Below are 13,758 nucleotides of genomic sequence, written 5' to 3'. Positions count from 1 at the left end.
AAGGAGCAATGCTATGGTAACCTGTGTGCCTTTTTTAAAAGAGGAGCCTTAACTTTCTTAGCTATTTTTGCCCCTTAGAATGACAATATTCTCCCTCAAACCACTGACATGGGTCTATAACTTTCAAGTGAGCCATACTGCTACAGAAGCAGTTAGAGACAGGAGCTAATTGTCATTTAGCACGCCAGCAAAGGAGATGAGCTACAAAAGCAAGTTTGTGATTTTCAGAAATTTCTGAACTGATTAAAAAAACCCATACATTTCTCCTAAACACTGTGGTTACAAGCTCTGGGGTCTGAGGTTCTGGAACACAGTATGTTGACCTGTCACACTTAGCGTATGAACGGAAGTGCAGACCCAAGACAGCAACCTAGGATAGCTTGCAATCAAAATGCTAATCAATGTATTTTATTCTCTGTCTCTGCAAACAGATGCTTGTATGCTAAACTGCAGAGAAATACTGCATGTATATGACTAAGGACATGTAAATGATGTACAAAAGTTGCAAAAAGTCAGTCAGAGGAGAGCATTCATTACTGTCATTTGACCTGCCTCTCTTCGTCGCGATGCCCAGCAACTCTGTTTAATCTTCCACACCACGGCCGCTACCAGGAGCAAAGACAGGAAACAACTGTAGAGGAGAAAACACAAACACTTACTGTTCCCTTTCGGAATGTATCAGCATTTGAAAGCTCTAAACAAATAAAGGCCAGACTAGTCCTCTGATAAAAAATGCTACAGCAGTGCAAAGCACTTTGCAAATATTAATTCCCATTATGTACTATGCCCAATTTACAGAGATATGCAGGAGACACTAAAAGGTTGTTAAAGTGCCTTGTCCAAGGTCACATAGCAAGTCAAATGACAGATCTATGATTAGCATTCAGAAATTCTACCAGCAGGTTAAGAATGCAAGAAGTGAACCATAAGAATAATGCCATACAGCAATCTTTAGTAATGTTTGTTTTAAATGAGAGGTTAGCTCAAAAAGGAATAATTAAGTATGCAATATGTACGTGAGACAAACCTTTTTTTTTTTTTTTAGTTTTAAGTAGAATATTTTTGCAAATTAAACTATGATTATTGGAATTATTTTATACAAAAAGTGCATACCCCATTTGTTACAGACATCTTTACACCTTACTTTCACTAGCCTCAATTGAATCCCAGCAAGGAGGAACAAAAGAATGGACAATCTACATTAGCTGTTATGGCTTGCAACAAGAAGTATTTGTTTTGCATTTTTCATCTCCGGTGACATCTATTTTCCAATACAACCAGATTTACAAAAACTCTCATTTAATCTAAGGCATTCAATTTTGATTTTACGTTAGCCTACTGCAAAAATCATACGAAAGTCCTCTCAGAAAATTTCAGACAGAAAAGTACTACTGAAGTATCTGTCCGACATTTAATTCTGATGTATTTTATTCATTCATTCAAGTACAGAACAATATGCCCCACATCCACACCACTAAAACATTCAGCTTAATTCCTTGCCGTCAGGACAAAGAAATGTACACACATGTAAATGTTTATTTATGATTTTATATCTTCCATCCCCCTCCATTTTGGGGGGAAAATAACTTACTGATACATTCAGTGAAGTGTACGAACAGAATCTGCATTACCTGTAAATGGCATTTCTCCCTCAAACAAGGTTAGATTTTGACTAGATGAATTTTTGCATACATCACACTTGAACAGGCATAAGCAGATGATGGACTAGGAACCTTTTTGAGCTCCAGAGGTTGTCCTGAGGCTCCACTTAGCTTCCTCAGCATGAATGCTATAGCACTCATGCTGTGTCAAAAGGCTTGGTCAGCTTTTTCCTCTAACAAAGTTTCCCATTCCCACAGAACCCTGAAAACTCTCTTCAAGGCAGAGCATCCCTACATCACCAAGGCCTACCCACCCTAGGACTCCCTGTAGAGAAGAACAGAGGAGCATCCAATCAAAAATAGTGGAACTAAGACAATATGCTGAATCTTCACTCTTCCAGGATGCTGCCTATTGTTATAGCCTATTCCCAACCCTCCAAGTGTACACAAGATTACACAAGACTACTGTCTTTGGGGTCAAGCATCTTTTATTCTTCCTGTCTGCAACACCTACTACACACACTAAGTAAATCATATCAAATGTCTGCAGGATGCTTCTCAAGACTGCATCCAGGCTAGTGGTTCTCAAACTTTTGGCCTGACGACCCCTTTCACATAGTCAGCCTCTGAGTATGACCACTCCCCACCCAACACTCCTTATACATTAAAAACACTTTATAACACCATTGTACATGCCGGAAGCAGAGAGAGGTGTGGGGTGGAACCTTTCAGCTCACAATCCCCCATTAACCTCACCTCCCACAAGGAGTCCGGACCCCAGTTGGAGAACACTAGTCTAGGGGCAAAGCAAAGTCTAGACTAAGCGTAGCTGCCTGTCAGCCCATCAGGCTAAAGTGCTGATTTCAACAACCTTCAGCTGAAGGCAAATGCATGGCAGCTGGCTTATGAAGAACAGCTGCTGTCTTGGATTTCCTGATTTTTTGACATGATTGGTATTACTCACCCATCCCCCGTCCAAAAAAAAAAAAAAAAAAAGAGAGCGAGAGAGCGAGAGCACGCGCGCGCACGTGCTATGAGTTTTAGACACTCCAGCAGTTAACCATCAGGAGTGGGCAAGTCCCCTCAGATGGATTTTCCTTGAGATCCTAACTGAGCTTTTCAGAAATTTTCTCTTGGAAATGAGGGGCATCGTTAAGAATTGTCTGCACTCTGAAATGCCAGGTATAACTAGGGAAGCTAACAAGAACTTCACAAATATGTAGGTTGGGGCAAGGAGATTCTGCCATTCCTTTAATGGCTCACTGTGGTTACACATTAGTAATGGAACTCATACTGAAAAGCTCATCTGTCCCATTTTTTTGGGGGTCCCCCCCCTCCCAGTGAACTACCTGGATATCATGACCCCGCAAACAATCATCTCCACAAGACGAGGCAATCTTTTAGAACTGTACATGCTGCTTTTCTCTTTTGCCCTTTTCGAAATCAGTGTTTCTCAACCTTTTCTTTTTAATAAAAGTACCCCCTTTTCAAATAAAAAAAAATATCCCCACTACCTACAGTTTTCAGACCCACAAAATTTTTTCCACCATTGCAACATATTTGTTTAAACAACTTAATCGTAGTCGGGCAGGCGATTACATTTTTGGGTGTAAAAAGTATCAAAATAATAAAGTGCTGTAAAACTCAAAACAAAAATTCAGCTTTCTCCAAATTTCAGTTGCGGTTGTGTTTACGTCCTCCCCCGACTTCTCTCGAGTCCCCCTAAGGATACTCATACCATTGGTTGAGAAACACTGTTCTACATCACAGCTCCCCTTTTGTTTTTCATTACTCACATCACAACCAAGACTATGTGAGAAAAATCTAAAAATACAAATTCAAACCTAGAACTAGGGATCTGATTTTTCTAAAGCATGAAAATGCTACCCTCCATTTGGCAGAGGAACCATACTGATAAGCTTTTTGTATCGTCACAAGGAGGCAGCAAATACATGGGAAAGATACAAAGCCAAAAAGGAAACACCTATTCTTCTCCTCCTCCAGCCCCCCCAGCCAACGAACTGCATCTTTCAGCACCCCGCCTAATGGGAGTAAAAGGTAGTGTTTACTAGGTACATGAAAGGTGCCGTCTAATGGCAGAAACACAAGATCAAACTGAAAACAAGATCGCTTGGGCTTACCCAGAGTAAAACAGCCTAAAATAGGTAATAGCATTATATTGCGATTGGGAGAGGTCTGCTTTCTGCCAACAGCGTTCCCATTTCTTCTACCTGTTTCCCGCACAACATCACAAACAATGAACTAATGGGCAGTATTCTCCAGAACAGCTGACAAGTTTCAGTCATGTGGGTGCACCACAGCTTCGCTGCTTTCCACACTGCAGCTCCTTGCTCTGACATGTGGCTGTGCTGTATTTCACACTCATTGTGAGCTACTAAGACCACCCAACCATTTCAAAATGTCCTTATTTCAAACAAACCCAAACCAAACCCCCCCTCCCCCTGTGAGACTTATTCCACCCTCCTCCTGGCCTGAGCCCTTTCTCTTTCCGGCAATCTAGCACCAGCCTCTTCTGTCCTGCAATACCACTGCTGATTTAAGTCTTCTCTTTGCAGCTCCTGCCCAGCATCTCTTCTCCATCTCCCCCCACCCTCCCTCGAAATCTCCTAAAGCAATGGTCTCCAACCTTTTCACACCCAAGATCACTTTTTAAAATGACAGAACAAGCCAAGATCTACCGCCCTGCTCCTTCCTTGAAGCTCCGCCCCTTCCTTGAAGCTCCGCCCTCTCTAGTTTCCTCCTCCTGCAGTCTAGCCGTAAACTTGCTGGGTTGAGACAGGATGTGTAGGGTCTGGGGTGGGAATGAGGGATTTGGGTGTGGGAAGGAGTGAGAGATGCAAGCTCTGGGAGAAAATCTGGATGCAGGAGAAGACGGATAAGGGGCACTGGCTCAAGGAGAGGATGCCAGGCCGGGCAGTGTTGGGGTCAGATGGAGGGTTAGGGTACTAAGCAAGCCACACTTCTGGATGTAAGGATTCAGGAATTTGGGTTGGGGTATGTGAGGGGCTCAGGGCAGGGGATTCCAGTGTATGATAGGCTCAGATGTACGGTCTGGGGGAAAGGGGAGCGCAGGAGTGTTATGATGCTGTGGCCAGATGGGGGCTTGGCCCCAATTTGGGGTTTGTTGGCCAGGCTTCATTTTAAAATAAAATACTGTGTCAAACAAAAAGTTTCTGCGTTGTCTTTATTTCTGAGAAGGGCAGGGAACCTGTCTTGAGTCAGGGGTCACTGACCCAAGAAAAGTCAGCTGGGGCCACACAAGTGAGATGCAAAAAAACCCTCCTCCACCCCCGCTTCACTACTGTGGCCCCAACTGTGTTAGTGGGAACAGAGGGCATAGTACTGGGGAAGGGTGCTAGTGGGTGCTTTGGCAGGGGACAGGGTGCCAGTGGGGACAGAGTTCTGTGGCTCCGGACAGGGGATTGAGGACAGAGTTCAGGGAGTGGGGAGGGGAATGGGGATAGAGTTCTATAGCTGGGGACAGGGGAGTGGGGATGGGGGCAGAGTTCAGGGGATGGGGACGGGGAGTGGGGACAGAGTTCGGGGAGTGGGGATGGAGATGGGGTGGGGACAGAGTTCTATAGCTGGGGACAGGGTAATGGGGACAGAGTTCGGGGAAGGGGACAGAGTTCTGGGGCTGGGGACGGAGTTTGGGGAATGGGGATGGGAATAGGGACAGAGTTCTATAGCTGGGGACAGGGGAGTGTGGACAGAGTTCGGGGAAGGGGACAGAGTTCTGGGGCTGGGGACAGAGGAATGGGGACACGGGGGTGGGACACAGTTCTGTGGCTATGGAGAGGGAATGGGGGAGAGGGAACTGGACAGGGGGGAGAGGGAAGGGGGACCGGGGGGGGCAGAGAGTCCCCTGTATCTGTCTCTTCCCAGGATTCTCCCCCCCCCAAGCCAGCGCGTACTTCAGCCCATCTCACACACACACACCCCTCCCCAGCACAGGGAAGCCCCGCATGCGCTTGCCCCGGGGCCGGCCAACCCCCCCCCCGGTGCAAGGAAGCCCCGCACGCACTTGCCCCGGGGCTGACACCCCTCCTGTGCGGTGCAGGGAAGTCACTGTGCTCCTCCTCCGCAGCCAATGACCCCTCCCACAGTACGCCTGGCAGAGCAGCTAGCGCCACTTCCGGAATCGCCGGAATTGGTGCTAAGCTACGGGACCTCTGTTCAGCCCTGGGAAACCGACACTACCTCTCTTTTCATTTGAGGTAGGTAGTGGGGCTTCGCGGGGGTGGGAGGGGAAGTGAGGGGGGGCAGGCAGGATGCCTCGCAATCGTCTGGTCGAGGCCCTGCGATCGACCAGTCAATCGCGATCGACTTGTTAGTGACCACAGTCCTAAAGAGATGCACATGATTGATATTCATTCTGCAGTAAAAGGCACGGAGCTTTTGCAATGCTATAGACAAAATAAGGCTAGACTGTACATTTATCATCTGTGCCTCTCTCACCAATACTGCCCGCTTTGAGATGGCTGAAAATCATGATGCCGAGCATCACAGAAGACTAGCTCCATTCTTCCAGTCGATGAGAGCAAAAGAGAAAACTGAGGCAATAGCTAAGCGTAAGACAATGATAACTGAGCTACTGAAAGACCACCACATTGGTTTAGCCTAAAGCGAACACTCTAGCCCATCCGTGCTCAGGAGTAGATCTTAACACATTTAACTATAAGTCTATTTTAACTCTTATCTATAGCAGCTACAGGGGGAAATATGCTTTATATTAAGGTACATTCATTTTATAATTTAGAGAGGGTTAATGATTAATAGAGGTTATAAAGCTACTACATTATTTGTGTGTGTTAGATGGTTACAGGCACATCAGCAGAAGGTGTTACAGAAGGTGATAAGCAACTTATTAAACAAAAATAACACTGACACTGTTAGAATCAATTTGATTAATCATTTATTAAAGTGTCAATAATTAATTTCTTGTAAGCTGTAAGTGTGTCACTGAAATAAATCCTAACCAAAACCTCAAACCTCCCAGTTGCCTCTCCACCCCATTCTCTGACCCCTTTTCTAAAGGTGTTTCCTTAAAATTCTTACAACTAGCAACTTTTCATTTTCACATGACACTGGAGAGGAAGACTTGGTAAGAGGAATCCTGACTATGAGAGGACAAAAATCCAGCTCGCACATTAAGGTCCAAATTACTGAACCACCAGATAATATTTATCAATATTAGAATGGCTAGTAAAAATGACAGTTTTAAACCTCAAAATATACTGCAGCTTTGGCTCGAATATACCTTAGTGTGCTAAAAGTCAATTTGTAACTTCTGAAAGCACTGGCATGATTACTAGAGAAACATTTCAAATTATTCGGATGAAGTGGAAACTATGTAAGCGCTACCTGAGAAAGTAACTTTTAATGTGCTGCAGAGTGATAGGTCACATTTTTGTTGTTCCATGCACTAAAATCCAAACAAGATAGAACCAATGCATAAAGCCTGAGTACTTGACTGTAAAATGATGAGAATCTAAACAGACGGTTAAAAAGCTTCTTTAGTAATGCGTGCACTGACACTGCACAGATGGTGTCTGCTGAATTGCTACCTGATACTAATAACAAAGGAGCGAAGGGCCTGATTTACAGATTAAACAACTTTCTTTATTGTGGAAGACATCAGGGTTTAATACACCATCACCCACTTCATCCTAAACAGTTGCCATTATAACAGGTTTACAGTCTGGTTCATTCTGGAATTTTCTCTCAGCAGGATGACTGAACCGTAAACATCTTTTGGGAAGAAAATGTTTCATCTTCTTCGGCCTTGCTCAGAATCACACTGGCCATTTTAACTTTGCAACGGGTAGCTATTTGGAAAGTCCCACGAGCGCAATAAGAATGACCCTACAAAATCTAGGAAAAGGATCAATCTTATTTATATTTAACAACTGAAACAGATTTACTTAAGTGGCAGCACACACGGCAAGCAGCCATAAAAGGCTGTCCTTTTATGCACAGCCTGAGCAGAACGCCCTATTGCCAGCGAGCCCTATTCTGCCCAAGTTAACCAGGGGTAGATGGGTACGTTCCCCACATACGAGGATGGGAGATGTCCCCAGTAAGAATAACACTCTTAGCTGAATAGTTACTATACAATTACCTAATTTCATCTTCCACCTCAAATTTTCCCCAGTCTATGCATGTATTTTTCTTCTACATCCATCACTCGCAATTTTCAAATTAAGATTGACTGTTTTACTTAAAGGTGTGCTCAAAGGATTAGTCTGGAGGATTTCTGTGGCCCACAGGATACAGGAAAAATCACAAGGGCTCTTTTTAGCTTTGGAATCCATGAGCACCTGAAATTCTGACTCTTCCAGACTGGACCTGGCATCTGTTAGTAGATAGCAGCTCTAGCCAATTTAAAGAAGTGAAGATAATCAATTTAGTTAGGTGAGTTTCTGGGATTTATAAGGACTACTATCAAAGAGCACTCTCAAATCTGAAGGAAAGAGAGCAATTATTGGGGGAGAACATGTACATAATATACTTACACTGAAAGCTTCCAAATTTGTGTCACTGGAGGAACACCTACTTAAGGGACAATACCATGGGTATTAACATGTACTGCCTTCGAGAATGAGAGCTCAATCTCTGCCTAAGACATAAATCCACATTATCATGTAGCAGATCCTTTTGACCACGGCTTCGCACGTATTGCCCATACTGCCACACTAAAGCCCCTCACAAGAAAAACACAGGCCGCTGAGGCGGATCCAGAAACAGAGCTTGAAGTTTCCCGGGTGCTCAGCACTGTTCTCAGTAAACGGAACTTAACTTGGCAAGCACCTGGGCCAATAAGACAAGAGCAGGGACACAAGCTGTCTCATACACTAAGTTAATGAGCACTAAAAAACACGACAAGATAGCAATAAGAGAAATGAGCTGTCATATACATCAGTTAACAAGCACCTGGAGCAGGGAAACAAAAAACATAGCTAGCTTTCACGTGTGCCCGTCATGTCTGCATCAGGCACTAACCACAATGCCTTGAGGCAGATGTCATGTCACAAGGAAGGAACCCTAATATGGTACCGGATATCAAATAACCCTAATATGATACCGGATGTCAAAATTATAGTATAAAGCACCCTGCGCCCTAAGCTCGGGGAGGTTCCGTATAAAAAAATAGAAGGCACGTATCGTCCAGCCTGGCTGAGGGTTGATCACCCGAGGCTGCCTCCCACCCACCGAATCACGAAAGGGTGTACGAATCCGGAGCATGCTACGTGTTATTTTGTGTCTGTGCATCGTAATTGTTACTGGGCTTGTAAGTATTGCTTAATATATTATTTGTCAGCTTAGCAATAGTAAGTTGTATTGTATTAACCATATAGTACCACACCTTGGTCTAAATAAGAACTAGAAGTAGAATTGAGGGGTTGTTAAGTGAATAGGCAAACTAATAACTAACTCTACCAGCTGTTCCAAGATAACCACAGAGGGGCTGGCTGTAGGAGGAGTTGTTATTGTTGTATTAACTTTCTTTAATGTATGTTTTATTTGCATGCTATGTTGTCTTAAACAAATCAGAGACAGTAATTTAATATAATCAGATTGTAGTTAATAAAGTTTGTTATTGGTTAAGTACATTTAAGTCTCGGGCTTTCCTCCTTCGCGGCCCCAGTTCCTTGCCACAAAACGCCACCCCTAGACAATCTTTCGAGCCTCTGCTTCATCACACATCACCTACAAAACTGAACTCTGAACTCCTGCTTCCTCCCCACGGTCACTTAGGCTACATCTACACTGCAGCAGGTTTTCAGAAGAGGAAATGCAAATGAAGCGCTCATTTGCAAATCTTGCGCTCTCATTTGCATATTCTCCTCCGATCCGTTTTCCGGAAAAGGTTTTTGCAATAAAAAGCCTTGTGTAGACGGGACCATTTGTCAGAAAACCCCCGTTTTGTGCAAGATACCTTAATACCTCAAAAAAGGAGGTTTATAGGATCTTGCGCAAAACGGGGTTTTTCCGACAAATGGCCCCGTCTACACAGGGCTTTTTATCACAAAAACCTCTTCCACCCAAAGGATCAAAAGAGACTATAAAATGAGAGCATGACATTTGCAAATGAGTGCTTCATTTGCATTTCCTCTTCCAAAAAACTGCCAGTGTAGACATAGCTTCAGGTATGAAACTAGACTGCTGTAGAATTAATGGACCAGCTGGTGGTTCTCTCTAGAACTTGATACCAAACCTAAGTAATGCCAGCTTGCTGCCCTTAGGTCGAATAAAGGTTTCCTCTTTTTCGGGGGAAGACCACATCCATTCTGTGATCACTGCTATTTCAAGTATCCCATTCAAAAAGCTGCGCCCTATTGTGTTGGACAAACAAACCGTCCAACTTTCAGCCAGGGGATTATTTTATATTATTCTCTATTAAATATTTGTTCCACATGTAGATATTTCTAAACTATAATGAAGTTACCCTTTAACCTTTGCTTTATTAAGTTAAATAGACTGAACTCGAGTCTAGCAGCAAAGGGCATGTTTTCTAGTGCTCTACTTATTTTAATGGATCTTCTTTGAACCCTCTCCAATTTATCACCAGCCTTCGTCAGCTGTGGACACCAGAACTAGACACAATATTCCAGCAGCACTCGCATCAGTGCCAAATAAAATAACGTCTTTACTCCTACTTGAGCCTCCTGTAAATACATTCTAAGTTCGCATTAACTCTTTTGGCCACCACATCACACTGGGAGTTCATGTTCAGCTGATTATCCACCCTGATCTCCAAATTCTTATCAGTGTCACTGATTCCATGTTAGAGACTCTCACTCTGTAAATATGACCTGCATTCTTTGTTCCTACGTTTACATTTAGCCATTTAAAATGTGTATCATTTACCAGAGCCCAATTTACCCAACGATCCAGTTCTCTCTGACCGTCCAATCTTCATCAATTTTTGTCTCATCTACCAACTTTCAGCAACAATGACACTTTCTTCCAGGCCAAGTTAAACAGTATATGGTCAAGAACTGAGCGCTGCAGGATCCTGCTAGAAAAACACCCATTTCATGATGATTTCCCATTTACAATTACATTGTGACTTATCAGTGGGCCTGGTTTTGATTCATTTATAGTGTGCCATATTAATGTAATAATTGTTTAGTTTTTAAAATGAAAATATCATGCACAGAAAAGTCAAATGCCTTAGAGAAGTCTATGTTACATCAACATGACCACCGTTATCAAATAAACTTGGAATCTCATTTTAAAAGGTATCAAGTTAGATAGGGTCCATTTTCCCTATCTAAGGGAAGGTTCTTCATAATGCTTTTTGCAGAAAATTGCTTTGTATTTTGGAACAAAAATCATCAGGGAAGTGGGAATAGGGATGAACAGCTTCTGAAGAAAAAAACTGACATTTTTTGACACCACAGTCTGAGTATACACAAAACTTTCAATAGTTTAAAGTGCGAGGGAAGAAAATAGCAGACTTGTGCAAAGTAAAAATTAAAGGGTTTATGAAAAGGAAGGAAAGGCGATAGGAAGAAAACGTTCCCTTGCAATTCATTTGGTTTTAGAAAAGGTTAACAGTGGTTAAAATATCATTCCTCTTACGGTTCTGTTTATAATGATCTATTAATGAGCCAGTACAAATCATTTTTCTCAACCTTTATCTACTGACTTTTTTGGAGCTTAAAATAAAAAGCTACCATATGGAATAATAACGAAAAGCTATCTAGCAAACCTGGACCTGATTTTCAAAGGTGTTGCAGGCCCTAATTCCAAATGAAAGCAAAAGAAAGCTGCAGGCATTCATCTCTGAACTTCAAGCTCCAAATCTTTTGAAGGAGAGCAACTTGGTTGTTAAATAAAAAAAAGGAAATTAAGTACAGCGCCAGAGCAGAATTTAGTACAATCAGGACTAGGTCACACTATTCTCTGGAGCATGCATGTTCTACTGGGTTACTGGTTTCCAGCAACCTGTGACTTGGTTTGCCTTGCAGAGCTTTTAAGATGAGAGGTTTTCCTGTTCCCGCACACGATAAGCTGAGATTTGGAGTTGTGCAAGGTAATGGGTTCTCCATCCTATCCTGGGATCTTACTGCATTCTCCTTGCCCTGGCTTGCACAAATTAAACACACAGATGTAGCTATGAGATTTGATAAATGCAGCAATGCACACTGGAAAATGTAATCCAAAACACACTTATACCATAGGGTCTCAATTAGCTGTTACCTCTCAAGAGACAGATCTTGGCGACATTGTGCACAGTTCTCTGAAAACATCCATTCAATGGACAGCAGGGGCCAAAAAAGCTAAAACACAACTGGGAATGACTAGGAAAGGCATAGATGAGACATTTTTTGTCACACTGCGTCCATATAAATCCATGGTATGTCCACGTCTTGAATACTGCATGAAGATGTGGTCGCCACATTTCAAAAAAGAATTGGAATTGGAAAAGTTACAAAAAAGGAAAACAATCAGAGCTCTGTAACAGCTTCCACATGATGAGCGATGAGAAAACTGGGTCTTTTCAGCTAAGAAAAGAGACGAACTGAAAATGATCAAAGTCTATAAAATCATGACTGCTGTGGACAAAGTCAGTAAGGAAGTGTTATTAACTCTTCCTCATAAGAGCACAAGAACAAGAGTTTACCAAATTAAATGAATAGGAAGCAGCTTTAAAACAAACAAAAGGAAATACTTCTTTGCAATACTTTGCCAGAGGACGTTGTGAAGGCCAAGACTATAACAGGGGTAAAAAAGAACTAGGTAAATTAATGGGGGATAGGTCCACAAATGGCAATTAGTCAGGATGAGCAGGAATGGTGTGTCTGTTTGCCAAAAGCTGGGAATGGCTGACGGAAAGGATAGATGGATGATTCCCTGTTCTGTTCATTCCCTCTGGGGGACCGGACATTGGCCACTGTCAGAAGACAGGATACTAGGCTAGGTGGATCTTTGGTCTGACCCAGTCTGGCTGTTCTTTTGTTAAGAATACCCAAACGTATCACACAGTATGGGTAGTTTTTAAAAATTACATTCCATTCAAAACATATGCATAGGCTAAGCGAAGTATGAAACGTTTAAACCAAGCCCTTTTTAGCCGGAAAGACCCAGAAAGACGTTAGCCTATCAGCAAATTAGCTCTGTACCTCTGTATATAGAATTCTTAAACCTAATATCCTATCACACACGTACACAAAATTAGACAAAAACTATTCATAACTTGGGTTAAGTATTATTTGCAGAAACTCAGCTGTAATTAAGTGCTACCTACATGCTTGGTATTATGCAACTCAGAAAGCCCTTGTCCTGAAGAGCTTAACACACCCAGATAGACACAGGAGCCGTTGGAAAGCTCCAAGTGACATTCAATATTGATAAAGTTCCATAATCAGTGCTACAGTAGGGTCTACAGGCCCCAACCAAGATACATGGTGGTGCACATATGCATAAGAGAGAATCCTTGCCCTGAAGAACTGACAATTGAAATAGAGAAGACACAACAGTACAACAAACAGGGGCATGAGCAAGGGAAACACAGGTGACATTTTTTGACCAAGGTCACACAGCAAGTCAGTGGCAGAGATGGGAGAACCCAGCGTGGTCAATATGGCAATTTCCTGGATATCCTTGGGAGAATATACAGAATTAAGTGCAAGTATCTTTGGGGTCCATCATAACTGCAACGTTCATGTAGTATTGTGAGCTGGGCCTGCAAGTAACTTCTCCACAGGGGAGATATGATATGAGGTGGTTGATACAAGACTATACTGAACAATCTGCAAAGAAGACAATATGGGAGAACTGGATTTTTTGGGAAATACCTAGGGAGAGATTAATGTAAATTCATCACCTCAGGTAAGCAAAAATTGTAAGCAAAAATCAGAAGCTATGCTCTGAGGAATGGGTCACTGTCTAAAGATTTACATGTTCCTGGAGAGCCAAGGCCTGCGCTGTATAAAGAAGAGGCTTAACTGCCTAGCCCAGGTTCTAGCTCCGAATCGGAGATGGTTTGGAGCTACAAGATAATCCAACTGTAGTTTGGAAGACACCTATCAGAGCTTGAGCTGGGGAGGCCTCGGGCAAGCTTTCAAGAGCTATTCTGGTGCTTTTAAATGTGTTTTCCCAGTACTACTTTCACTGTAAGAATAAA

At 42.8% G+C, this 13,758-nt stretch overlaps 1 protein-coding gene across 3 annotated transcripts in view; it reads right to left on the bottom strand.

The window, feature by feature from the left end:
* ATRN (attractin) overlaps window positions 1-13,758 on the bottom strand; it is a 222,481-nt gene that overhangs the window by 47,277 nt on the left and 161,446 nt on the right. For 2 of the 3 annotated variants that reach the window (XM_075931018.1, XM_025179538.2), the window contains exon 26: window positions 538-631. In XM_075931018.1, coding sequence (XP_075787133.1) covers window positions 538-631 — 94 coding nt within the window. The remainder of the gene's footprint in view (window positions 1-537; window positions 632-13,758) is intronic. The other variant, XM_075931019.1, reaches the window with a different exon arrangement.

Source organism: Pelodiscus sinensis, chromosome 5 (genome assembly GCF_049634645.1).
Source record: "Pelodiscus sinensis isolate JC-2024 chromosome 5, ASM4963464v1, whole genome shotgun sequence".
In the NCBI taxonomy this organism is placed as follows: domain Eukaryota; kingdom Metazoa; phylum Chordata; order Testudines; family Trionychidae; genus Pelodiscus; species Pelodiscus sinensis.
This window is presented reverse-complemented; position numbering and strand designations above follow the sequence as displayed.